Genomic DNA, 27,900 nt, shown 5'->3' with positions numbered 1-27,900 from the left:
ATGAAGTCTCTGTGAGAGGAGTGTGGGGTAACTTATAAGTTCACCACTCCTTACAACCTCAAGGAAATGGGTTGGGTGAAAGGTTCAACCGCACCCTCAAAGGTATGATTATGGGCCTAGCAGAGCCCATGAGACGGAAGTGGGAAGTCTTTTTACCATGCCTGCTGTTTGCCTACAGGAAGGTGCCTCAGAAGTCCTTAAGGTTCAGTCCCTTTGAACTCCTGTATGGCCACCCTGTTAGAGGACCTCTCACACTGGTGAAGGAGGGGTGGGAGAAATCCTGTGGGAAAACCCCCCAGGATGTGTTCAGCTATGTGCTGGCCATCCGCAACCAGACACAAAGCTTCAGGAAGCTCGCTCAGGAGAACCTGGAAGCTAGCCAGGAAGAAATTAAAAGATGGTACGACCAGATTACCACTGTGGTCGAATTTCAACCTGGGCAGAAAGTGTGGGTGATGGCGCCAGTGGAGCCTTGTGCGCTCCAAGACATGTGGACTGGGCCATATGAGGTGGTGGAGCGCAAGAGAGAAGTAATCTACCTGGTTAACTTGAGGTCTCCCAGGCAACCCCTGAGAGTCTTGCATGTGAACCGCCTCAAACCCCACTTTGAGAGGTCTGAAGTGACAATGCTCATGGCTACAGATGCTGGAGGGGAAGGGGATAGGGGTGCTCTCCCTGACCTTCTGGCAGCTAAGGAGCAAGACGGGTCAGTGGATGGTGTGGTCCTCTCACCCACTCTGACCCCAGAGCAGCAGAGGGACTGTCGCCAGGTGTTGGGTCAGTTTTCCTCCCTGTTCTCCCTGACCCCAGGTGTCACCAATTGGTGCGTCCATGATGTGGACACTGGAGATAGTCTGCCTGTGAAACAGAAATTTTACAGGGTAGCTGACAAGGTCAGGGCCAGCATCAAGGAAGAGGTTTCCAAGATGTTGGCGCTATGGGTAATTGAGCCCTCCAGCAGCCCCTGGGCTAGCCCAGTTGTCTTAGTCCCAAAAGCCGCTGTGCCCGGTGCCACTCCGGAACTCCGGGTCTGTGTGGACTACTGTGGGCTCAATGCGGTCACCAAGACTGACGCACACTCCATCCCCAGAGCTGATGAGCTTGTGGATCGGTTGGGAGCTGCCCGGTACCTCAGTATGTTTTATTTAACTTCTAGGTACTGGCAGTTTGCCTTAACTGATGGGGCCAAAGAGAGGTCTGCATTCTCAACGCCAGAGGGGCACTTCCAGTTCCAAGTCATGCCCTTTGGGTTGAAGAATGCCCCTGCCACCTTCCAGAGCCTGGTCAACCAGATACTGACCGGGCTGGAGCAATTCAGCGCTGCATTCCTGGATGACATTGCTGTGTTCAGCTCCAAGTGGGAGGAACACTTGCAACACCTCTGTAAAGTGTTGAAGGCTCTGCAAAGGGCAGGCCTCACTATCAAGCAAGTACCAGATAGGGCAGGGATCTGTGGTGTACTTGGGAAACCAGGTAGGGAGCGACCAGGTGACGCCCCTACAGGCAAAGATTGATACCATTCGGGCTTGGGAACCCCCCAAGACCCAGACAGAGGTGAGGGCCTTCTTAGGACTCACTGGGAATTACAGACTATTTGTCAAGGGATATGACAGCTTTGTTGCCCCTTTGACAGAGCTGACTTCTAGAAATCAGCCCAGAATAGTGAATTGGACCGAAGCCTGCCAAACTGCTTTTGATGCCCTGAAGACTGCCATGTGAACAGCACCGGTGCTCAAGGCACGTGACTTCTCCAGTGAGTTCATAGTGCAGACAGACGCTTCAGAGCATGGTGTGGGAGCAGTACTCTCACAGATGACGGGCGAGGGCTGGGACCAACCTGTAGCTTTCATTAACCGGAGGCTACTCCCCAGGGAACAGAGGTGGAGTGCAATTGAAAGGGAAGCTTTTGCTGTGGTCTGGGCTTTGAAGAAGCTGATGCCCTACCTGTTTGGGACTCACGTCCGTGTTCAGACAGACCACAGGCCCCTCAGATGGTTGATGCAGATGAGGGGTGAGAACCCAAAACTGTTGAGGTGGTCCATCTCCCTACAGGGAATGGACTTCACGGTGGAACACCGCCCTGGCACAGAACACTCCAATGCTGATGGTCTGTCCAGGTTTTTCCGCCTTAGTGAAGAGAACTCCCAAGAGGGTGGGTAGTTCTCCCCAATTTCACCTAGAGGGGACACATGTTAGACCTGGCATCTTTGGCGTGGTTTCCCCTTATATTTTTGCCTCTACGTCCTGTATTTTTGATGCTGTGCTGGATTTCGTTTTTGCTGGTTTAAATGCTTTGTGCACTTTGCCACTGCTGTTCAGTGTCAAAGTGTAAGTGTTCCCTGTGTAATTTATTAATATGATTGGTTATCCATGATTGGCATATTTGTGTCACCAAGAAGTCCCTAGTAAAGTGCACTGAGTGTGCCAGGGTTGGTGATAACAGATGCTACTAGTGGGCCTGCAGCACTGATTGTGCCACCCACATGAGTAGCGCTAAAATGGTGTCTCAGGCCTGCCACCGCAGTGCTGGTGTGCAGTCTGTGAACTGCCATGTCCTCCTGGTCAGGGTCCCCACTGGCCAGGCCTAACCCTTACCTTTCTGTACCCATTGGTCACCCCTATGAAAGGCCCAAGGTACCCCCTTGGGCAGGGTGCAGTGTATGTGAAAGGTAGAGTATGTACTTGTGCAGGTGACATGCTCTGGTAGTGAATTACAGCCATTTTCGTTTTTCACTATTGTGAGGTTATCTTGCCCCATAGGCTATCATGGGGGATGCTGGCTACAGTGGCTACCATCATATCTTCCCATAGGACATAAAAGTCTGGCATCCCTGAACTCAGAATTTAATAACACATCTTTTAGGAAAGGTTTTTTTTAAATCCTGTATTTGAGAACAGCAGTTTTAGAAAGTTGTTGTTCTCTTGTCTGACCTTTCTGTGTGCCTTGGCCTGTTTGTGAATTGACTGTCTGGTTTGTGAGTGACAGGGGCTGGGTGGCTCCCAGAGTCTTTGTGCTGTGCCCCCTTGCTTGAAGGAATCTCCAAGGGCCTAAGAAGAGCTGGCTTCGTGTTAAGAAGTCCCAGGATCAAAAGGACTTCACCCCCAGCTTCCCTGAACTCTGCTGAGAGAGTTCTGTTCTTCCTAGAGTGCTTGGGCCAGTTGTGGTGCCTCTGGAAGTTGTACCTGTGTTGGGAAGCTGGAAACCAAGCTTTTAAAGACTTTCTGCAAGTTTTGTTGCATCGCTCGCTTGCAGAGCGCATCCCCGACAGTGCAAGGAAATTCCCGCCGCTACGAAGGTTGAGATCGTTGCAGCGCCTGTTGCCGCTGCCAGAGCCGTCGCATCCTTCGTTTGCGGGACGCACCAGACCTGTGCGGGAAGACTACCATCGCTGCGAGTGTCGTCGCAGAGCCTGTCGTCGCTGGGTGAGATCGCCGCACCGTTTGCTTGCGGACCGCATCACGTCGCTGCGAGTGTCATCGCAGAAGCCATCGCATTGAGGAGCTACGAGAGAGAGATCACCGCTGTTCCGTGCATCGTCGCCCCAGAGATCATCGTAACTCCAAAGATCATCGTATCGTGCCTTTGCGTGAGAAAACTTCCTACTGAACCTACGCACCGGAATCCATACAAGTCCGCCTTCCTCTCCATACAGATCGGATTCGTCGCAACACGCCCGCTACTGCAGCGGGGTTGTCGCGCGCCTCCCCAGGGTCTCAGGAGCAACGCATCACTTGTTTTCCACCCCACCAGCTTCTGCTTTGGAACTTTGTTGCTTTTAAAAGGCACTGTGGGCAAAACGTGACGCAACTGTGAACTTTTCACACAACTGTGGATTATTTTATTGCAACCTTAAGAACTCTTTCACAACCATATTCTTGAACTGTGTATATTAGATTTTTGTCGTTTTGGTCTTTTGTAGTTTAGATTAAATACCGTTATTTTTCTAAACTGTTGTGGAGTCAGTTTATGGGTTTTTCACTGTGTTACTGTGAGTGTTGGTACAAATACTTTACACATTGCTTTTGGATAAGCCTGACTGCTTGTGCCAAGCTACCAAGGGGGGTGAGCAGAGTTTATCTAGAGAGTGTTTCCTCCTTACCCTGACTGGAAGCAAGGGTCCCTATTTGGACAGAGGTACCTACCTCTGCCAACTAGAGACCCCCAGTTCTAACCCCACCCATTTACAGTGCCACTCATAACAATGGCCTCAGTCAGTCAGTCATTCAATAAGCTGATTTGGAGTAGAAACTCAGGAAACAAAGACACTCAACACAAAAATGAAATGGACAACTGTAAATAAAAATTGAAATTCAACAATTATTAAAAAGTAACAACAAGTAGTCAGACCTACTGGCTATAAAAATGCTTTTTACATGCAAAAACACAGTATTATTAAGAGATGTGCCAAAACCCTCCATCTAGATATTAAAGGCTGCTTAATAGACCACAAACATATTTAAGGTATGTCAATTGCTGGAAAAGAGATTCGTCCTGATAGGGGCCCAGTACAGTGTGCAGACATCGGGACACGGAAGAGAAGCCAGCACAGGTTCACTGTGCATTTTGCCGAGCCTGCAGGAAAGATGCATATTTATTTTTATGGACGTTGAACTACTATTGTTTGAGTTGTGTTCTGGCCAGGTCCTTTTGGAGCTCTTAAGTTAAAGAGCACTGCTGGTGCCACTAATATAAAAATCTGGAAGCTTCTAGCCACTGACCTCTTACATTTTGCAGGTCCATGTTTGAATAGCTCATCCAGTCCAAGGTTTTGTTTAGCATCCTGGGAGGTGTACTCCTGATTTTATAATGGGACACATACGACCACAAGTCCAAGAATCAAAGCAAGAACACGGATTGGATTGACCTGAGAAACTTGAGAGGTCTGTATATGGAAGCAAAAAAACTCCCAAAAAACTGAGTGACAGGCTTGGAGGGGGTACCTGGCTGACCTGGAGGAGTGTAGGAAGAGGATAAAGTTTACCAACACAGCCTGAATCGCTGGGGGAATGAGAAGGACTGGGGCCAAGTGGAACAGAGCCAAAAGAAAAAGCATGAACAGGGGGTTGGAGGTCTAGGATTAAGACAAAAGAATTACGAGACAACCTGGACTGGGGCTAGCAAAATCAGGACCAGTAGATAAGAAGAATCAGGGTATGGAGGACTAAAACCAGGAAGACAAAAAAGTGACCAGGGAAAAGAGACCAGGAGACCTGAAGAAGGGCAATGAAAATAAGGTGAACCAGGACCAGATAGCCCAGGGTCATAAGGACCAAAGGGACCCATGCCATGTGAACCAGCACCATAATTTGGAACATTAGGAGGATTAGGACTAAGAGGAATAGGACGAGAAATAGGAGCAGGACGGGGTCCAAAAAAACATGACCAGGACCAGGTGCCAAAGGTAGGATCACAATTAGGAGGATCAAGACCAAAGGAGACAGGCAGACTGGGACCAAGAGAACAAGGATGACATGAACCAGTAATATAAAGAGGACTAGGTCCAGAACAATGTTATGTTAGTGGGATTTAATGTAGCGCAGCCACATCACTGCCAAAGGAGTATCTTGGCACTCTGATCAGTTCTAGGCAGGAGAGTAATTCAAAATAGCCTGGTCTTCAAAAGTTTTTTCAGCTGGAACAAATGTGCAAAGGAAGCTTGTTCCAGTGATGAGGAGCAAGATAGGAAGATGTGACTACAGCAGGGACATAGCAATAGTTGATCCTTAGATCTCAGGTTCCTACTGGGCAGGTAAGATAGAGGTTTCTCTTGAAGATAACGTCGGCCTTTGCTAGACAAAGATTTTTGAATGAGGCAAAGAAGATTAAACAGGGAGCATTTTTTCTCAGGAAGCCAGTGAAGATGTTTCAGAATGAACTCCGAAGGAGAACCAGAAGGGAGTTTGTAGGCCAGAGATGCAGCAGTAATCTGAACCAAGTGCAGTTTAGAGAGAAGCAGCTACAAATTGATCATTCCCATATTCAAGGTGACTCACAATGAGTGCTTGAATAAGTATTCTCCTAGAGCTTAATGGGAGCCACTGAAACACTTTTTTGAGCATGCGCATAATACCAAAGCATGCGCCACATGTAGACATCATCTGTACTCTCATAGAGAGATTCTTGCCAACCAGAATACTGAGATTTCTTTACTGCCTTCTTGGGGTGAGGAGGAGAGTCTAGCTCAGAAGGTCACCAGTCATCAGACGAGTGGGCCTGGGCTTTGCCAAACAGTGGAATCTTGATCTTGTCTCCATTAAGCTGTAGACAATTTGAAGTCATCCAGGAGGCAACTCTACTTATACATTCAGCAAACCTAACTTTGGCATTTTCTGGATTGTGTCGCAAAGGAATGATCAATTGTGTGTCATCCAAATATGAGATGACTTCGAAGTCAAAATATTTGACGATTTGGGCAAGGGATGCCCCATAGATGTTGAAAAGCGTTGGGATCAAGGAGGAGCCTTGACTGACCCCCTTGTCCAGTGGCATAGTGCAAGATTTAATTGAGTCACGGGATACCGTCTGGATCCTGTTGTCCAGAAAGTCCTTGAGCCAACACAAAGCGTTCCCACGGATACCAGTCTCACAGATTCTGAGGACCAAGATGGAATGGGAGATGGTATCAAATGCATCTGACAGATCAAGTAACACTAACATCGCAGGAAGGCTAGCATCAAGAGAAAGTTTGATGGAGTCCAGTACACCCATCAATGCCATTTCCATGCTGTGAAATGCTCTAAGGCCAGATTGCGTAGGGTTCAATAGGAAATGGTCTTCCAGGGAAGAGGAGAGTTGTTTGTTCACAAGGGCCTCCAAGATCTTGCTTAGATATGGAGGGAGCGATATATGCTCATAATTGGCACTCTTGTTTGCGTCTGCATTGTTTTTTTTCAAAGTAGAAGTAACTTGTGCCACTTGCAATTCCAATGCCATAGTAGCAGAATTCAGATAGAGGTTGAACAATGAAGTAACAAAAGGCAGAAGTAAAGTGGACAAAGTCACCATAACAAACGGGGGAGAGATCAGAGGGGAAACCTGATTTTACTTTACTAATCATGTAAGATACTTGCTCTTGAGTGATAGGTTCAAAATCCCGATTAAAGGAGAGGATTTGTAGTGGGGTTATGATGGTGAGGGGCAACCAAGAGAGATGTGAAATTGGAAAAGTTCTGATAGATTTTCAAGATTTTCCCCTCAAAGTGATATGCAAGAGCATAGCACAGAAGCTGAAAGACAGGAATGATAGAAGTAAAGGCATGAGGCTTTGTAAATTCATTTAGTACTCTAAAACATTCTTTGACAGAATTACCAGCTTTAGCAATCCTACTAATAGTATAGGATCTTTGTGCATCTCCAATCTTTCTATGATAGTTCCCTAAGGCAAGCTTCTATGCTTTTTTTGTCAGGGACAGATTTAGTGACACGCCATCTTCTCTCCAGTGTTCTACAGACCGTTTTGTTCAGTTTCAGATCCTCAGAGTACCAAGGGGTAAGGGGTGTAATCGAGGCTGTTTAAGGGGGGTAACTACATCTAGAGCCTGACAAAACGAGTTCTGGAGAGAGGGACTTGATTCCAAGGCCTAACTATTCTTCTACCAACCCTCTTTCAGACAGGGTGCCCTCCTATAATCGGGAACTGGAAGATGATAATCGTGATCTGTCCAATCTAAGGGATTAGGAGGATCAATTTGGAAGTACAGAAAGTTAGTAAATGAAGACCAAAACCAGATTGACCAAAATGGCCAGGATTAGGAGCACTGGACTACGACCAGAAGGGAGAACAAAGGTCAATAAGAATAGAAATAGTGACCCATACTAAGAGGACCAGGGCACACAGATGTATATGAGGGCCATTATCAAGAGGACCAGAAACATGGCCCAGACCTAGACACGCACCAGTTCCAGAAGGACCATGACCAAGTAGGCCTGAACAATGAATAGCAGAAGGACTTTAACCTCTAGGGTTGGGAAAAGAAGAAACCTGATCCAGGACCAGCGGGCAAGATCAGAATTATGACAAGGATCAAGAGGCTGAGGAGAATTACCAGGTGGGAGAGAAGAGGACCAAAGCATCAAGCAGGACCAGGAACAGGAGGAGCAAGAGGGTGATGGCCAGGAGGGCCACATACAGGCAGACCAAAAGAACCAGAAGGAGGAGGATATGACCAAGGGATCAGGACAACTGGAACCAGTGCCAGGTAAGCCATAACCATAAGGAAAAGGACTCGGAGGACCAGACTCAGAAGGACAAAGTCCATGGTAACAGCACCCAGAATAGCATCAGCACAAGGATTAGGACTACGAGGAAAAGAAAAAGCAAGAGAGGTAGAATGCTTTAAGCCTGTGAACATGCTCAGGGGCGGGATCATGACAGAAGGAATGAGAACAGGAGCATCAGGATGAGGAGGACTTGAACCAAGAGCCACAACAGCAAGCAGAACAGAGATCAGGAGGATCAAGAGGACATGAACCAGGATCAGAATATTCAGGAGCACCAACACCACAAATACTAAAAGGCCAGTTGCAGAACAATAAGTAACTGCTCCAGGGCCATAAGGACCAAAATCAGTAGGTCTAGGACTAGGGAGAACAAAACATGGAGGGCCATGACCGGACCAGGAGAAACACCATGAAAAAAGCCGATCAGAGGAGAAGAGGCACCTGAAGTAGGGGAAAGAGAGGGGAGACAGGACCAGTAGGAGAACAGCAACTTGGAAGATGGAGACCAAGAGAAGGAGGGGAGGAAGAGGGGTATAAGGACCAGGATGATGATGATCAGGAATACGGCCAGAAGAAAAAGGAGGAGGAGGAGGATTACATGGGGGGCCTAGTTGATTACAGGCCAAATGTATAACAACATTCCCGTAGTAACTTAGGCCATACCTCTTATAAGCGACTCTTAGTTTCTCTTATTAGGCCATAAACTCTTTAGAGACCCACCTTTTTCAGCACTCTTAAAGTACTGGTTAACTCCTTCAGCTTTCTCAAAATGCAGTCTGTTTGTGGCCAATTGAGTAGACCAGAAGAGCTTTACTATCATATTTTCCTATTAGCCACATGTGTTAACTATAATACATGAGCTAACTGTCATTGGCTCTGCCCATCATGGTATTTCCCATAATATCACTGCCCTTTATGACTCTGCCCTCTTTCTGCTACACCCAATTTTTTGCATCCCAGAGTAAAATATTTCCATTTTCAGAACTGAATATGTCTCCCAACAATTATACAGATTTCTGGCTTAAAGTGAAGTTATTTGGTGGGAAAACAGGGAGCCTGTAGCATGCAGAGCAGAATGAATGAATGTGTTTAGTAGTGAATTTTGCTTACCTTGCCTGGGTTTTGCTGCTTAAAGTGAGACATTTCCTGGAGAAATGTCCGGTAGTTTGTCCATGAATCCACGATGCACTGACCAAGCCATGGCCTGCAATCCGACGTTGCAGTGATTGCATCCCATCTGAACATGAAAAGAGATAAAATAAAAGGCATGGTTGGGAGCTGGAATTTAAAAAGTTCTCTAATAGTTCATAATGCATGTTTGCCTTTTATGCCATGTGAAGAGAGAGTTAAAGTAAATTTGCAAACGTTCAGCAGATTTTCATATAAGCAAAGATTCACTTGTATATTTGCTTATGTGAAAATGGTACTCACAAGTCTTTGCTAGAAATACGATTTTCAGACCTAATTGTGAAAATTCTTGTCAATTCCCGAAATGTTTAAATCGACAACAAATTAAATACATATACCTGCTGGTGCATTTTTGTGTCTTTCTTTAACAATCAGGCCCTCATTTATTACTTGTTACCCATTATGGTTTAATATTGATTCTTCATTAGTAATCTTGAAAAACTGGCATGAATCTAATTTTTTTTTATTAAATTGCACAATTGTTTAGAAAAGCGTTATTTTTCAGGTTACAATGTTTTTGCGCATATTATATTTTGAAAGCTTACAATCATCAATATTTCTTTTAGACTTCTGCATGCACCTGCATATAATCACGGAGCATTCTGGAAGCATTATGAGTAGACTCAAATTGTTCAAAATGTATGAATATTTGCATATGTACACGTGTTTATACAGGAACACATGTAATTAATGCAAGCAAAGCTCGCAGTTCACTGCATTTCCTTAGAGTGCTTGTCCTAGTAGTAAAGACTTTACATTAATAAATCATATACACATAGAAAAGGCCCAAAAGGATATAAGGATGGAATTGAAAACTAAAGCAGAAGAAATAGAAAACAATGACTCTGTCGGAAGATCAAACTAAACTGAAAAATTATATTTTGAAAAATCTAAAGAAACATGGGGACAGAGTCAAACAGCGTAAACAGCAGAAATTTCAAAGGGACAAAATAGACTTTGAGGAAGGTGGTATTTTTACCTTTGGCAGGCAATATGAAATATGCAAGAACAAGGCTCGCTTAGAAATCACAAGCAGAGAATTCTCTAGTTTTTACTCCTTAACCAGCACAGAAGCAAGCGACACAGAAAACAACCCCGCGACAAACTCAGACATGAGAGAAGAAAAAAAAAATGTTTTTTTAACAGAAATGAGGATGGCATTGGAACAACAGCACCAAAAAACATCCAACGAGGGGGAACTGGCAGGGGACAAGGAAGAGGAAATCAAGGAAGACAAGTAGAGGCCAGAGGGGCAGGGGAAACATCAAAAATGGACACATGGACAAAGGAACGGTTGAGACAACCAAAGTAATAGGGGATTCCACCCCACAAGAATTGAATGTGATCAACTTATCTGATAAGATCTTAACCACAACTGAGGAGAATGTTCCAAAAAAAATGGCCTGAACTTCTGTCCGACAGCACACTTGAACATTGCTCAAACAAGGATAGATCTATATAAATATACCCAGAAGATAAAGTTGCCAAAAATCCACTCAGAAAAATTGAAAACAAATCAGGAAATAACCAGAACAACTGTAACTAATACTCTCCTGGCAGAGGATAATGAAGGACTACAAACCCTGCTAACAATGGGGACAGAAACAGCATCGCAAGAAGTGGAGGAATTAAGGGAACTACAAGATCTAAAGCCTCCAATCGGCGCAGGGCAAAGTGGCCTCAAACCAAGATCAAGATTTTATCCAAAACTACCACGGGGGAATAAAATAGATCTATTTCATGATGCTGTAGTAGAAGACTTGTATAAAATAAAATATCGAAATTGCAATCACAATTTATCTTGAAACGAAAGGGAAGCATTGAACAATCTTCAAAAGGATCATACCATTGAAATAAAGCATGCTGACAAGGGCAGAAACATAATTGTCCTGGAAAAAAGAGACTATATGGCAGAAGCCAATAGGCAGCTTAGAGATCCAGAATGCTATCAACTACTAACAAAGGACCCCACTATTGCGATTGCAACTACAATCACAGAACATCAACAGATGTGGCTGGACCAAGGCCTGATAAACACAGATGAACACAAGTACCTCAAGAGCGATCACCCAACCATGACTACCTTTTACCACCTGCCAAAAGTACACAAAAGCAGAGGTAACCCACCGGGGAGACCCATAGTCTCAGCAAAAGGCTCTATTTTAGAACCTATCTCGAATGACATCGATTAATTCCTCGCGCCCTTAGTAAAAGACCTCAGCTCCTACCTGCGCGATACCTCGGACCTCCTACAAAAATTGGAAGGAGTGACATGGCAATCTTCCTTCAAATTAATAACAATGGACGTGGTGGCCTTGTATACTAATATAGAACATCAGATTGGACTCCAAGCTTGCACCTACTTTCTGGGCAAACGGAACATCCAATATTGTCAACACAATGTGATGTTATGGAAATGATTCATCTGTGCTTGGCTAACAATATCTTCACGTTCAACAAACACATTTTCAAGCAGTTAAAGGGATGTGCCATAGGCTTTTCGTTTTCCCCAAACTATGCCAACTTAACAATGGGCTGGTTCGAACAGCAAATCGCTTGGACTGCAGAAAAAGATGAATTTCTCAACAAAACTATTTTATGGCTTCGTTTTATTGACAACCTCCTAATCATTTGGGATGGTACTGAGAAAGAATTCTGTAAATATTTTGAAAAATTGAACAATAACACCACAAAATTGCAATTCACCTATGAAATTAGCTCAAAGAAAGTAACTTTCCTTGATACCACCATTTATGTGGAAAAGAATACTCTCCAAACAACATTGCATCGGAAAAAGACCTCAACAAATACAATCTTACATGGAGACAGTTTCCACCAGCAAAGATTAAAATGGAGTATCCCCTACGGGGAATTCCTAAGACTAAGGAGGAGTTGATCATCAGAGGCTGAATTCAACATGCACAGCAAACAAACAAGCAACAGAGTCATGAAACGAAGTTACCCCAGAAAATGTATGGAAACAAGTCTACAAAGGGTTGAGAAACAACGACAAGGGGATATCCTAAACAAAATCAAGGAAACAGGGAAATATCATCAACACCCCATCCGATAAGACTAATACCAACGAACAGTGTGGAAAACAAAGACCTCAACAGGATCATCAAAAAGCATTGGGGCATATTACAACTTGACCCAACCTAGTGAAGATCATGGAAGATCATCCAAGCGTGACGTACCGGAGAGCCAACAACATCGCTGACAAAATCACACATAGCCACTTCAAAGATGTTGTAAAAACATGCGTTGTAAATACACTTGCGTTGTAAAAGTTTTGTTGTAATGGTAGTGCGTTGTAAAAGTTGCGTTGTAAAGGTTGTTCACAACTACATGGCTACAGAGAGGGGGCTTTTGGACATGTAAACACTGCATAGCGTGCAAAATTGCAGTACATAAAAAGGAATTGGATAGTCAGAAGGGCACAAAATGGCAAATAAAGCAACATCTGATGTGTAAAAGCAATTATGTTGAGTACATGGTTGAGTGCCCATGCAAATTATGCTAAATAGGCGGCACTATCTTTGAGGATAAGAAGAGGATTTTGGAGCACATTCGTGCCACAAAAAACAAAGATCGCTCGAACGCAATATCTAAACATATGGAGAAAGTACATGGGAGTCAGTGGGAAAGTCTCAAGTACTGGGCTATTGAACAGGTACCACCACTGGAAAGAGGAGGCAACCGAGAACATATACTACGTCAGAAAGAATCTAAACACATACTGGCGTTCAGACATCTGGATCCGAGGGCTCTGAACTAAGACGAGGAACTTTATGTACATTTGTAAATCTGAGAAGAAAGTGAATGAACTCACCAGAGAGTATAAATGTAAAGAGTAGCTGTGAAAAGGAGACAAATCAGTGATACTGGGATCACAAAGAGAAATAACAACACAACGAATGCTCACCAGAGAGCTAAAATGAAAATAACATCTAACAAACCAACAAAGAAGGACATTAATGCAAAACCATCCTTTAAACTATGAATAAAAATAAATAAGAATGGTAACAGAGACAAGAACACTTTTCTCACTAATTCAGGAATATCATGTATAATGAATATTAAGCAGTACAACACCCACAATGCACTTGAACTGTTCAAACAGGAAGTAGCCATGTGCAAGGAGAACCGAAATAAAAGAAGAACTTTACTCTGTACAACCTATTCCCGTGAACAAGGTCAGAGTCACCTAACCGAAATGCATAGGGCATGGCAACAACTGTTTAAATAAAACCGCCTATCACCTAAACCAAGACAAGTGAGAGTGCCTTCTTCAAACTTTCGCTTCGCGAAAAAATTGCTTTGATATATATATATATAAATATATAAAACACTTTTTCCGCAGGTAGTACTGTAAACAACTGCTCATTCCCTACGGCTCCAACAAGAGAAAAGAAGTCCAGTCTTTAATACTTTCCAGATCCCTCATTGCTCTATTGCCGCGATTCCCTAGATCAAGGCCCTCAAAGACACAGCTGGTTCGACCATTCATGCATCCAGTTACGGACTGCCATGCGTAGCTCACCTAGGGGCCAGCCTGCTATTAAACAACTAAGGAACGTTTATAATTTGGTCCTAGTATTTAGGAAAAAGGTGCTCAGGGAAGATTCGTGGACTAACTTGGCCGTGGCAGCTGAGAGATTAATAATGCCATTGCCAGTTTGTTCTGGAACGCTGGCAATGTCCCGTTTTTAAAAAAAAGATACTGCATCTGAATTCACTTCACATGTTCACCTTCTTGCATGGGTTGATCACTTTTCTGACTTCTTTGGTTCCCTCAAGGGGGATGTTTGTGAGAGTGTTAATCAAGTTCAAGTTCAAAGTCAGATTTATTCGATTTTATGTTTCGATAAGCATAAAAGCATAAATGGTCAAGATTTCTAATATCATAGATAAAATCCAAAATTAAAAAGACATGCTAATAACCAGAATATTTACAATATCAAAGACACAATGCTGTCCAATATATATAAAATAAAACACAAATATATACTGGCACAACTAATCATATTTATACACCAGCTGGTCATACGAAGAAAGGGTTTTCCCTTCTGTTACAGCACCCCTAGTAAAAAGGGAAACAGCATGGCAAATATAGTCATTCTCAAGGCTACAAAAACACGTATAGGCTTCCTGATGCATTATAAAATTCTGTGATAGTAAGAGTGTTAATCAAATGAGTAACAGGCCACTACAAGTTATTTTGGACGTGGTCCTTAATGCGGTAAGCATTGTTTACTACTAATCCGGAACACTGCAAGCAATTACAACGCGGTCATTACAACAACAGCGCTGTAACAATGCATACCATTACTCCGCAAGTCAGAACAACGACTTGTGGAGGGGTCTGAAGGTGTTGGATTTAAAATCTAACACCTTCCCTACTGTTGCAGCAACTGGAGTTGGAATAGTAAATTATACTATTCCAACATCCAGCGTTACCCCCCCAGAGCAAATCGTTGTTCTGACTTGTGGAGTAATGGTATGCTTTCTCACAACGCGTTTGTTGTAAAAACCGTGTTGTAATTGCATGTGTTGTAATTGCATGGCATATTCCCCTAATGCATTAGCACACAGCGCTAGGGGTAAAGCACCTGGCCCCAATGTTGGACCAGTTGATGCCTTCAAGGCAACGGGGAACTCTGGGACCCCATCTTGACTCGACTATTTAACGCTGCTGCTGAGGGTACGATTACTCCTAGTTGGACTAAGTCCATTATAGTGCCTATAATTAAAAAGAGAGATAGTTCTGAGCTAAAGTATTATCGCCCCATTAACCTATCGGAATTTTCTGCAAAAATGATGGGCAGGGTTCTTCTCCAGAGATTAGAGCAGTGGGCCACAGATAATTCAATCCATTCAGAGTCCCAATATGAATTCAGGAAAGGGCTAGGTACAGTGGAGCAGAGTGTTAACTTGGATATGCTCAGTGGGAAGTATACAAAGACCAAGTCAGGTTCCCTTTGCCTATGTTTTGCTGACCTCAGTAGCGCCTTTGATTTGGTGTACCATTCAACCCTTTGGCATACACAACTTTCATTAGGGGCCCGAAGAAAATTCAGTTTTTTTCTGTCTCGGCTGTATAGGAACATGTCTGCTAAGATCCATTTTGGTACTAATGGGGAATGTTCTCCATCATTTATAATCAAGAGGGGAATCAGACAGGGTATGTCTGCCCCATTTTTATTCTCCATTTACATTAATTGGGTGTACGATTCCTTGAGGTCTCTGCAGGCCGATTAACCGATAGTGACCGGTCGTCCAGATATGGTACTATTGTTTGCCAATGATGCAGTCCTTAAGTCAAGGACACCTGTCAGTTTTCAGAGAGTGATGGGCGCCATTTGCTGATTTTATGCTGAAAAGAAAACTAAAGATTAATAATGCTAAGGCATTTACAATGTTACGTGGGATAAAAATACTCAAAAATGTAGGACCTTCTTTATTAAGGACTTCTCAATTGCAAGGGTTACTTCATTTAATTATTTGGGTATCCTTTTTACCAATTATAGCTCATTGTCTCAATACATCGAAAATGCTAAATATAAAATTAGTTGAGTTTGAGGGTATTTTTAGGGTCTCCCGTAAACTCGGTAGCAGCCCTTTAAATAAATGTTTAACATCTACAAGGCTAAAGCATTGTCAGCTGCTCTTTATGGTAAGGGAATGTGGGGCTACATGTGTTGCGGTCTTCTTCAGGTCAAGGAGAATGCCTTTCTTAGGCATGTGTTATGTATCCCTGCCTCTGTTTCATCTTTTATTATTCAAAAAAAGGTTGAGTTAACACACCTGGAGGACTTACTTTTGCTGAAGCCAATTTTGATATGGCAATTAATTTGGATTAAACCTGAAACCGCCTTTACAAAAACTATTTTTTGGAATTTTCTAGTACTTGATTATGCTTTTAAAACCTGCACACATTGTTGTCCTTTCATAAGAGTACTGTTAAGGGACACTTTTTAAAGTGCTAGGTCTGAAAAAAGGCCCTCACTGAATTTAAGAAATCTACTGTTATCTGTTACGTGTCACTTGCTTCCTAGGAGGACTTAAAACTGTATTTGTCTTTGGTACGCAATAACCAACATTGATCCGTTTTAACTAGGCTCCGACTGGGTATAATAAAAAAATGTATTGTCTTCTCAAGGATGTCTTGAAAGGAAAGGAGGAGGAGAAGCATCTGACATCAGATTCTGCTACGCCCTGATGAAGTCTTTGTAGGAGGGCAAAACACGTTGACTAGTTTGGATGTTCTATTTATGAAGAATAAGGTTTATTGAAGACATACCTCTACATCTTTTTCATGTGTTTAGGGACTAATTCAAGAATGTATTAACGCATCTGGATGGACTTTGATATGAGGGAACTTTGGCTATATGGATATTATTGCAATGCCCAAAAAATTATTTGGATAGTGCTCCCTATATTTGTAGTGGGTTTGTTTTCTTAATTATTAATAACATAACTGAACATTTGATTTTACCTGTGGTCAGGCTAGCCAGCATTTGAAATAAGAAAGGAAAGGGTGGTCCCAATGTCAAAATCTTTACAAAATGAACAGAAAAAGAAAATATTTCACCAGAAATAGTTAGTCTGGAGAGCTGGCTGGTCTTGGTGAGGTTGAGTTGATAAATTTCACTTTTTAGTCTTTACCAGGGTTTCTCCACGCCCAAACAGCTCATCAGTGTATTGCAAAAGGCTAGTAGATGGAACCCCAAACTATGTCTTACATTGTAGCATACAGCCCTTTCATATTCCTTGCATGGCCTCAAAGCACTTCCTGATTGGCTGATTAAGTAGCTATTCTGTTTTGTATGCACTGTGGGAAAGGTGTTTATTCTAGGTAAGCCATGAATGGTATGTTTTTGTGTCATGTATGATCCTTGAAGGAGTGCACCAAAATCATCCCAGGAGGATGCATCAGCATTGTGCAGGGGGTGATAAGTGAACCATTGTAAGAGATAATTATGTGGGCTACTTGTACAAACTGGTATGACAAGTAGCCTGATGTCAATTGAGTCGCAGTTTGGAGAACAGACAGGTATTTTCTGCTGATGATTATTGATGTTCCCTACTCTCTTTGGGAGCATGTTCCAAAGCTTTTAATTCTGTGCAGGGAAGGATCTCCCACAAATCAGAGGTGGGCATTACATACATGCCAACATTTTGGAAGAGGAAAGAGGGAAATTAAAAAAAAATATCGGGAGTATGCATTTCTCCTATTGACTTCTATTGCGGCCTGCATCGCGTCTATTGGCATGTATGGGACTTGTAAGCGTGCTGCTGCAGGGTCGTATATCGGAAATTCAAATATACGTTTTTTCAATACCTGTCAGGAGCATAGAGAAAACATTATGACAGGCGGAGAAAGCGTGACAAAAATGTTGTGCACTTGCTTGCAGAAGTAGGTTACTGCATAATCCGAGTCACACAAGAACAGCCCTTACCATCTGAAGCTCGCAGAGGAGTCTGGTCTTTGCATTCAGGAATTGGGAGGCGGGAGACTAGACTTGAAATTGGTAGTCTCCTGCCTGAATCGGGAGGGTTGGTATATATGCCATTATTGATCTGAGGTTTCTCCTTAGACTGTTCAATTTGACTTTCAATTGTAAGAAGACTTATCCTGTCCTGTGGACTGCCCAGTGGGAAAATAACACTGCTTTAAAAGAAGATTCTTATCTCAACTTGTAAGTACTGTTGGGCTTTGAGAGCAGGTGTAATGTGATTGTTTGTCACAATGTTTTCTCCATATACAACAATACCCTGGTAACTTTATAAACTTTAACTGAAGTGAGAAGTTGGAGTCATTAAACACTCTTAAAAAATGGTTACTCCCGCTTTGCACATGATCGAGCGTTTGATCTTTTGATGAATCTGCAATGCTGATAGTCTTGAATAGGCCAGTGGTTTCTTTTGTTTGTGATTTGGAAGCTGAAAGAGCATAATAAAAGCTGTGTGATGCGGGTAGCACGACTTTGGGAGAGGGGTTTGGCAAGGGAAGGTGGGGAACAAGCTCATTTTAGAGACTCCTAAAATGATATCATAAAAACTGCCACAGTCAGGGAATAGTATGTGTACCCAATCTTCTGATTCCCAACAAAAGACTTAAGGGAACTATCTTGTCCTAGAAGATGGAGCGTCTTGAACATTTTGGAAGAAGTGCCTCTAAAGCGCCATGTTTAGGCTTTGATGCAAGAGGAGGAGAATCTTTGCTGTGATTAGCAGTCACTTTATACCAATAGTATTGTTTCCCAACAGCATGCCAGACATGGCGTGCTGGTGTTATGTAGTTAGGTGACTTAAGGCAGCTATGTGACCAAAAGGTGGTGACTGGAAGGAGTTGCGGCTAACCTCAATTGTTTGGTGTCTTGATATGATGAAACCTTAATATAAATGTAACAAACATAAATATATATTTAATGCACAATGAAATAAAAAGTATGGTGTAACAACAATATTTTCTTATATACTCATACTTTATTGGAATGCTGCATGTCCTGTAGGTTGACACATACCATCTGTATGAGCCACTATTTCTCTGAGACTCTTATTTTTTGCATGCCAATAACACAGATTCTGACTGCATCACTTAGCACACATAATTCCTAATTGGCCTAACATCGCGTGTGTATTAAGGACCTTATTACTATTCATAAACTAAAGTATGGGTTTCCTTAAGAGTCCCCTACCACACCATTTATGTTAAAGGTATTTCTTAAAATTCTTTGATTCAAAGATCTGCAGTTTCATTCCTTTGCTGCTGACACAGTGAGATAAATCTTAGACATTACTTTGCCACACTTAAAAAAGTATTGTACGAGGTAGACATAGGGATGAACAAAAGCAGCTTGAAACTGAATGGAGCCAAAACAGGGATACTTCTAGTAGGCTAACACCAGACATTTCTGAGTACAAATACACAGCCCCAAATGTCTTCTGTTTTGCTATGCAGCTGTTAAATCTGTGGACTTGGCCACAGTTTGATTATAAAATGTTGGTTAGTCTTACAAGTTGTATATACGTATTGATTGGAAGTGCCATAACTAACAATTTTATAGCTTTGATTTGAAAGGGTCGACACTTGCTGTGTTATTAGTATATATACACCTCTGCTTTCATTTTATTTTTTTATTATTAATTACACAGAACACCATTGAAATCTAAAAGCCCTGTCCCCGCTTCATGGCTGTTTCTATATATTTTAAAATACAAATGGTAATGTCTATGTATGTATGCATGAGACTCTATATACAGCTGCACCCATGCTTGAAATAACGAACAGCTGCACACAATAGAGGGTTTGCAGCCGGTAGCGTTGAAAGGGAACAGGGATATGGCAGGGGCTTCCTATGGAGAAGTGAAGGTCGGGGCACAGCAGTTAAGAACCTTGCGACTGGTGCACCAGGTCTTGAATGTCATACAGTCAGTAGCAGCCAATTGAGTCACGAGGGTCAATGCAATCCAGGCTGTCATAGGTGCAAACACCTTTATTGAGGTGCGCTGCTGGAAGGACAACCCTGAGTGGAGGCTGGCGTATCGCAAAGATGCCTATTAGCAGGGCTTTGCCTCCCTACAATTATATATACAGCTCCCTAAAATTATGCATACAATCTCGGATGTTGATACTGTACTGCTACAACAACCTTTTGGCACAGCTAGTTGGAAATTGTGTCACGAGTATAAATACATATTTAAAAAGTCTTCACTTGGCAGCGGCCTGCAGGGACGGAGGCCCTAAATTAGAAACGACTCATAACAGAGAGAAGGTATGACTGAGAGGCAGAATAATGCATACCCTGCTAAGTATAAGTGAAGAAAATAACAACAGTAACTGGACTGCATGACATGCAATCTGCGTCAGCACTGCACTACATTACTGAACGCATGGGTATGCCATCCAATGCAACATGCACAGAACCAGGCCAAAGTCAAAAGGTAATCTGTAACTGATAATTTAAATTGGAGCTCAGATCATAGTTCCGAGGATATTTTTAAGAGTGGTAAGAGCTGAAAGCGCAGATGTGTTCAGAATCGGATGGAGCAATACTACAGCTTATATATATTTTCACTGTGCTTGAATACAATTAGACATGCACAATATATATCACACAAAACTGTATCCCCATGCCAATGTCTACAAGCACACATTAAAATAACAACAGTACTAACTAGGCAAGTTGTTCAGGAGAAGTGCAACAACTGCAATTGTTATCAATAATAATCAATAATACCAAATGTGATGAACTCATGGCCAATAGGAATGCTAATTATACTTCTTGAATGCTATTAATCCAGGCAAGAAGGCTTGTTCAAAATGTAAATATTTAAAATACGAAAGATAGCAGAACTATGCACAGGCTAATTTCGAACTTTCGCAAACAAATAGTTAGGAGGATCTCTGATATAGGACCTGGAACCTGTTTGTGGACTAAGGAAAAAGCCACAAACTGTGATGGCATAGTGGAGCAATGAGGTGACTAGGTGGAATTAATGAGTGTCTTATGAACTTTAGGTAATGTATGCATGACCTGGGTCGGATTGGGATTGAAAATCGGCCCGGGCACACAAAAAAATCGGCCCCATTTGCATAATGCCTTTCCTCAAAACCCTGCTTCGGTGTAATTGCATTAAAAAGAAGGGGGTAAAAAAAATGCACGCATTATTTTACACTGGAGAAACACACCTGAAAACAAGTGAGGCCACTTCTACTCAGGCCCCCTTCCCCCCCCCCCCCCCCCCCCCCCCTTCCCCCTCAATATGTGCACACATTAATGGGCCGGCCCAGCGAGACAAAGGGAGTGTGACGCCTCTTCCTGTTGCTAAAACGGGGGTAATGAGCGCCCATCTGCCTCAAGAAAGGCCACTCAGACACCCACTGGGCCGCTGGTGATTTTCCACCAATAGAGACACCGCCCAAATCGGCCCCAGACTGCTAAAAAAGCAGCTTACAGCAGGAACTCGGACACCGGCCCCTCGGGCATTGCCCGAGTGCCCGCGTTACCAATCCGACGCTGTGCATGACTGGGACGCAAAAACAAAGCTGAACGATCTTTCTTAACTGCAACCTAATATGACATTGCCTCACAACACCGCCTGGCATCGGACCTTCCCATTTCCAGGTTTGCCCTCCCCTCATCCTTCTCCTCCCAGCTTGTTCAGCAATTTTTCTACCTTCTCGCCCATTGGGCTTACCTTATACATGACATCTATTGCCTCCTTTACGCCTCTTGCACAGATATCACTGCACTATAATTGAGCTAACAAAGAAAGATGAAAGCCTCCTCGCCTTTACACTGCCCCTCCCTCTGTTAAATTCTAACCACCACATTCTCTAATATCCCTATCCCCCTTCTTTCTCTTCATAGCAGATACTTAATTCCTACGACACTAATACCTCCTGTTAAGACGGTGCAAAAATGCTCAATGCTTATACTCCCAATATACCTAGGGATGTCCATGACACAAGTGTGGCTTCGGTGAGTATGAGCATGTGTGAACTCTGTGAGGGAAAATATGCAACTAGGTCAGGATTATCTGTTGGGGAGTACTTAGCGGATCACTATTCACCAGTTGGAAGTGAGGAGCTTCATTAATGGTAAAGTTCCAATCGTGACATCACAACAATGTTTTACCAGATTGGTAAAGCCCAAAAAGTTGGCTCTGATGGTTGTGTAATCAGGCTGTGTAGCTTTGGGCAACAGGACTTCAGCTTAAAGACAATGACGATAAAGCAACCATCTGCATCTATCCTGGACTGTAAATAGGGTATTATCTTCCTCAGACAGGAGGCCAGGAACTTCCAAAGTCCAGACTACATCTGGGTTTTAAAACAACAGTGAAAAGTCAACCAGACACTCCATGCCAGGACAAGCCAGGTTTCCTCATTGCTAGAAGGCATCCAACATGACACAAGTGTATTTTTGTGGAAAGTCATGACATGTCCATATGTTGTTTTTATAAGGCTCTGTTGCAATCCTTTTTCTGCTTGAGATGGGAGGATCAAATGTATAGGGCAGGTAGGTAATCGTACCTTAAAGTAATAATGTCGGAGTCGCAGATTCAAAATCAGTCATGTACATATGTGAACAAAGTAGGACTTAATTACCATCCCCTTTTCAATCTCTTGTTCTTGTGTGAATAATTGTATCTTTGTGTTCTTTATTTTCACAATGCAACCAGCCTGGCAAATACGTATTTTTTTTTGTAGTTCTCTGTGCTTGATACCCAGTCAAAGGTCTTTTGGATATCAGTAAAGCGTGCACATATTATCACTTCATGTAGTCCGTCATCATTTACCAATCTTTTCAAGGTGCATAAGTGGTTTATGTTGTGTGACGAGCGAGAAATCCTGTCGAGTCCCTGTGCAACCTCTTTGTAAAAACATAGACCTGGCATCTTTTATTAAGGATGGCATTGAATACTCTAAATGGCATACACGTGGCCTTAGGAGCCCACATGCCTTCTTGTCAGGAAAAGACCACGATGCTTATTCTGGAAGCTGATAAGTGCCAGGCCAACCTACGTGAATAAATCACTTTTTGCAGATGATACTGTGTATCCCACAGCCATTCTACTTTTTCTTTCAAAGTTTATTTTCATCCACCTCACAAATGACACATCACAACAGAAAATGCTACTGATCCTAAATGTTGCATGCTGGGCCATATTAACAATCGGGGGGCACTGTGATCGATTACGGATAAAATGTACTCTCCCATGCCGAAAGTTTGCACCAGTGTTGGGAAGAATATATCAGTGAAAAACAGAGCTGTGGTTTGAAACTGCACCTGTCTTTCTCCTCGCCTTCAAGAAATCTTTAAAAACCTGACTTTTCACTTTTCCATTGTAAATTTCCATATCAGTTCCCTTTCTTCATTAAAGACAGCACAAAGCCGTCCTAGAGCAGGCTCCCTGCTTTTACAAAACTAAACTTAATCAATCAATCTTTTACTGCCAGCTGACTCGTCCTCTTTTTCAAGGTAGGAATGGACTGCATGAAAGGCGAGTGAGGTGTGCCCCTGCACCCGCCTCCAGAGGGTGACTGGGGGTCCCTGGCACCCCTATACACTGGGTGCCCTTGAGGTGCAATGAATATGTGCCATTTTATATGTAGTGCAGCCAGTGTGCTTCCTGATGGCCTTTTTGTCCCTGCGCCTGCATCTGTAATATGGTGTGAGCGTAAGAGGAAAAACATTCCCTCATGTTCATGGGACCAAGCCCCAATGGAAATGAGGGAAAATACTAGCATCATACTCTGCTTAAAACTAAGCTTATGATGTTTAACAAAAGAAAGTCCTTTAAAGGTAGTCTCGAGCTGGGAGGAGAAACTCTAGAAAGGGTGAATGTTTTCACTTACTTGGGTGCCACACTATCCTCATCCTTCGCCTGGAAGCCCCCGGTGGATTCTTTCTCCCTTAAACACAGGCCGATTGCGGGTGCCATAATCAAGGAGCAGGCTTCTTCTTATTGTAAACCTATTACTGCTACTCTGCAAATTAATGATGTTAAAGTTGTCACCTCTGCATTGTATAGCTCTGAGTTGTTGGGTTTTGCCAACATATCCACTCTTATAAGTTCAGAGAATAAGTTCCTGCAAACTATAGCACGTCTTGCAGTTAGCACCCCAACGATACCATTAATGCTTGATATTGTAAGCAGGACGCGTAGGCAGGGTTGGTTGTTGATCTTCTTCTTTATTTAATTGAGTAGCAAGTATAACAGCGACATGAACACAGGAGCCTCCTCCGCCTTCCCCTCCAGCAACTGACTCCCCCGCTGCATTCTACAAACAACCTTCCACGCACTCCACACTTGCACGCCATACACGCTCTACACTCGCACGCCATACACGCGCCCACACATACACGCGCCACACACACGAGACACACACGCACAATACATACACCAATACCACACACCCTCCTCCTCAAAAACTAAAGAACCATCGGAAGAATCACCCTAACTTAAAATCCCAAAACCTAGCTGGCATCTTCCTTACTCTATCACCACGGCGAAGACATTCACCACCAATATCAACATTTGAATGAGATGATCCAACACCATCAACATCTATAAAATCTCTAACACCAGATGGACCAACATCATCAACATCTCTAGGCTCACACGTACCTGCATTACCGGTCGACCTCAACCCCAAATCCTTAACCAAACCAAAATCATCACCTAACAAGTAACCACTACAAGACCCACCATCAGAATGTACACCAACCACACCCCTCCTCTCATTACAAAAGCTCAATTGGCGAAAATTCCACCTTTTGCCATCTTCCAATTCAACAGCACTACCAAAAACCTTAACTACCTTTAGAGGTTTGGACCATACACTTTCACCTTTCAGTACCTTCCTAGGGTTCTTCACCCTAACCATCTGACCTATCTTAACTAGTGGCCAGTTACATCTATTACCGTGATACTGCTGATTGCGATCTTGATACCTTTTGACTTCAGATCTGACTTCTTCATCAATGTCCTTAGAGTTACATTGCATTCTATTATTTCTTTTCCTTAACCACCAGGGAACCAATGCCGTAAATGGCTTCCTGCCTCTCAAAATTTCGAAAGGTGTCTTCCCAGTGGCTGAGTGGGGAGTTACACGATAGGCAGTCAACCTCTCTTGCAAAGCCTTCCTCCAAGGTAATCCTGCACTTAGTGCTAATTCAATCACTTCCTTGACCACCCTGTTGAAGCGCTCAACTTGGCCATTTCCCTCTGGGTGGTATAATGATGACTTAATGTGCTTAATGCCCATTACCAATAAAAACTCTTCCATTTTTTGTGAAACAGATTGGGGACCATTATCCGAAACTAATATTTCAGGTACACCCTCTCTCGAAAATACATCCTCTAAAAACTCAATAACAACATCCGTGGTCATTCCGTTCACCATTCTTACCTCGGGCCATTTTGAATAATAATCCACCAATACTATGGCATAGCAATCTACAGAAGACAAAGCTGAAAATGGCCCCATAAAGTCGATAGCTACTTTCTGCCACGGATATTCAGGTAGCTCTACCATGGTCAATGGCACACTCAACGGCTTAACCACTTTATCACTACTGTTACAGATTTTACAATCCCTTACTAGTTTGTCCACCATGGAGTCCACACCTGGCCTCCAGAACCATTCCTTAACTCTTCTCTTAGAACTGGACATACCACCATGTCCAACATGACTTCTCTCAGCAATGTCCTTCCTTAAGCCAACTGGAGGCACAATCCTGTCACCTCTTAGGATGATATCATTGACAATACATAACTCATCCTTAATCTTAGAAAAGGCAATAGATTCACCACGTAAATAAGACTCTCTAGGCCATCCTTCAACTATGAACCGTTTAATTTCTTTTAGGACCACATCCTTCTCCATCTCACTCACCCAAGATGCTTCAGAAATATTGCTAACAACATTCTGGGCGTCTATAAGGAATACGTCCTTAGCGGTAAACGCCACTTCACAATCAGTGTTGGTCTTTGCATCAAACAAATCTGCATTGGATAATCTAGATAGACCATCAGCAACAACGTTGTCTTTACCGGGAATGTATTCAATGTCAAAACTAAACATTTGCAGCTTTGAAGCTAAACGAGCTAATCTTGGCGTTAAGTTCTTCCCCCCCTCAGGTCTTAAAATGTTCACTAATGGTTTGTGGTCAGTACAAATTTTAAACTTCCTTCCCCATATATACATTCGAAAATCTTTCAGCTGCCCATGAAGCAGCCAACAATTCTTTTTCTATAACGGAATAATTCCGTTCCGCTTTAGTCAAAGTACGTGAAGCATATGCTACTACCCACTTTTCAGACTTGACCCGTTGGGAAAACACAGCACCAATACCATACCCAGACGCATCCACAGATAGAACACATTCAGCCGTTGGTAAAAAGGGTTTCAAACACGGCGTAGTAACTATTTCCTTCTTCACTTTCTCAAAACAAGTACTCTGTTGATCACCCCAGGAAAATGTTACACCTCTCTTTAGTAAAGATCTTAGAGGTTCAACTTTTGAAGCATAGTTCTCAATAAAACGTGAATAAAATTCTGTCAGACCAAGAAATGACATCAATTGTTCTTTGCTTGTAGGTTCTGGAACAGCTAAAATAGCATCCACATGACTAATTTTGGGTCGAATACCATCCTTAGATATGACATGACCTAAGTATTCTACCTCAGATTTCCCAAATACACATTTCTCATTTTTAAGAGTTAGACCACTTTTCCTTAATGCTTCCAGAACTGCAAACAAGCTTTTATCATGACACTCTTTGCTCTTCCCATATATTAAAATGTCATCTTGGAACACTTTAGCATTTTCAATGCCCTGTAAGACCCTGCACATTTCCCTTTGGAACACTGCAGATGCACTGGCGAGTCCAAAAGGCATACGTTTATACCTAAACATTCCTTCTGTGGTGATAAAAGCAGTACAGTGTTTAGAATCATCCTCTAACACAATTTGATGGTATGCACTAGTTAAGTCTATCTTGGAAAACCAAGAAGAACCACCCACAGATGATGTCAATTCTTGCAAATTTGGAAGAGGAAATGTATCCACCCAGATAGCCTCGTTTAAACATCTTAGGTCTACACACAAGCGCAAATCGCCATTGGATTTAAGCGAAATGACCACTGGCGAAACCCAATCAGAACTTTCAACTGGTTCAACAATACCATCACTACATAGTTTTTTAAGTATTTCACCCAATTTTTCTCTATAACTAATTGGGACATTTCTAAGTTTTTTGCCGAATGGGGCATGCACCTTCCCTTAATATTATTCTGTGCTTGAATCCAACCATTTTACCAATTCCACTTGAGAATACATCAGGAAATTTCTTTGGAAGATTTGAGTAAGTATCCTTTTCAATACACTCATCTTGAACACACTCATCTTGAATGGAATAGACTGGACATTCCCGTCTAGGGTCAATTTTCATACCTAAATCATAAATGTGTGGCCACCCCAAGATAGTCGCACCTTTATTGGCCACATAAATTTTTCCCTGACAAGAGTTGCACCCAAAACTTATTTGGGCAATTATAAAACCTTCTAAGGGTATTCTGTGTCCGGTGTAACTCCCAGGATGTATATCAGGACCTAATAATGGCCTGCTGGGCCACAGAGATTTGAACGAATCCATACCCATAATGGTATACCAGGCACAAAAGTCAACCATGACCTTTACTTCTAATCCATCGATATTAACAAGACATGATGGTAACTTTTTAACCCTACTCGCCCCTCTAGCTACTTCATCGTGAATACTGCATATGTCACCCACTACATGGAAGACATCATCCTTATTTTCACCCTGGACACAATTAATGTCATCCTGCTCGTCATCTTGCAAGTAATTAACTTTCGCTTTAAAATTTCGACATACTCTGGTAAAATGTCCTTTTTTTTTACAGTTAGTACAAATTTTATCAAGGGCAGGACACCACTTATAATTAG

The 27,900-nt window shown here is 42.7% G+C and overlaps 1 protein-coding gene across 1 annotated transcript in view; it reads right to left on the bottom strand.

The window, feature by feature from the left end:
- RETREG1 (reticulophagy regulator 1) overlaps positions 1 to 27,900 on the bottom strand; it is an 823,885-nt gene that overhangs the window by 230,373 nt on the left and 565,612 nt on the right. The window contains exon 4 of the mRNA XM_086965384.1: positions 9,332 to 9,458. Within this exon, the coding sequence (XP_086821510.1) occupies positions 9,332 to 9,458 (127 nt within the window). The remainder of the gene's footprint in view (positions 1 to 9,331; positions 9,459 to 27,900) is intronic.

The sequence above is a fragment of the Lissotriton vulgaris genome, chromosome 4_1 (genome assembly GCF_964263255.1).
Source record: "Lissotriton vulgaris chromosome 4_1, aLisVul1.2, whole genome shotgun sequence".
Lineage (NCBI taxonomy): Eukaryota > Metazoa > Chordata > Amphibia > Caudata > Salamandridae > Lissotriton > Lissotriton vulgaris.
The sequence above is the reverse complement of the archived record's forward strand: the minus strand, read 5'-3'. Positions and strand labels throughout refer to the sequence as shown.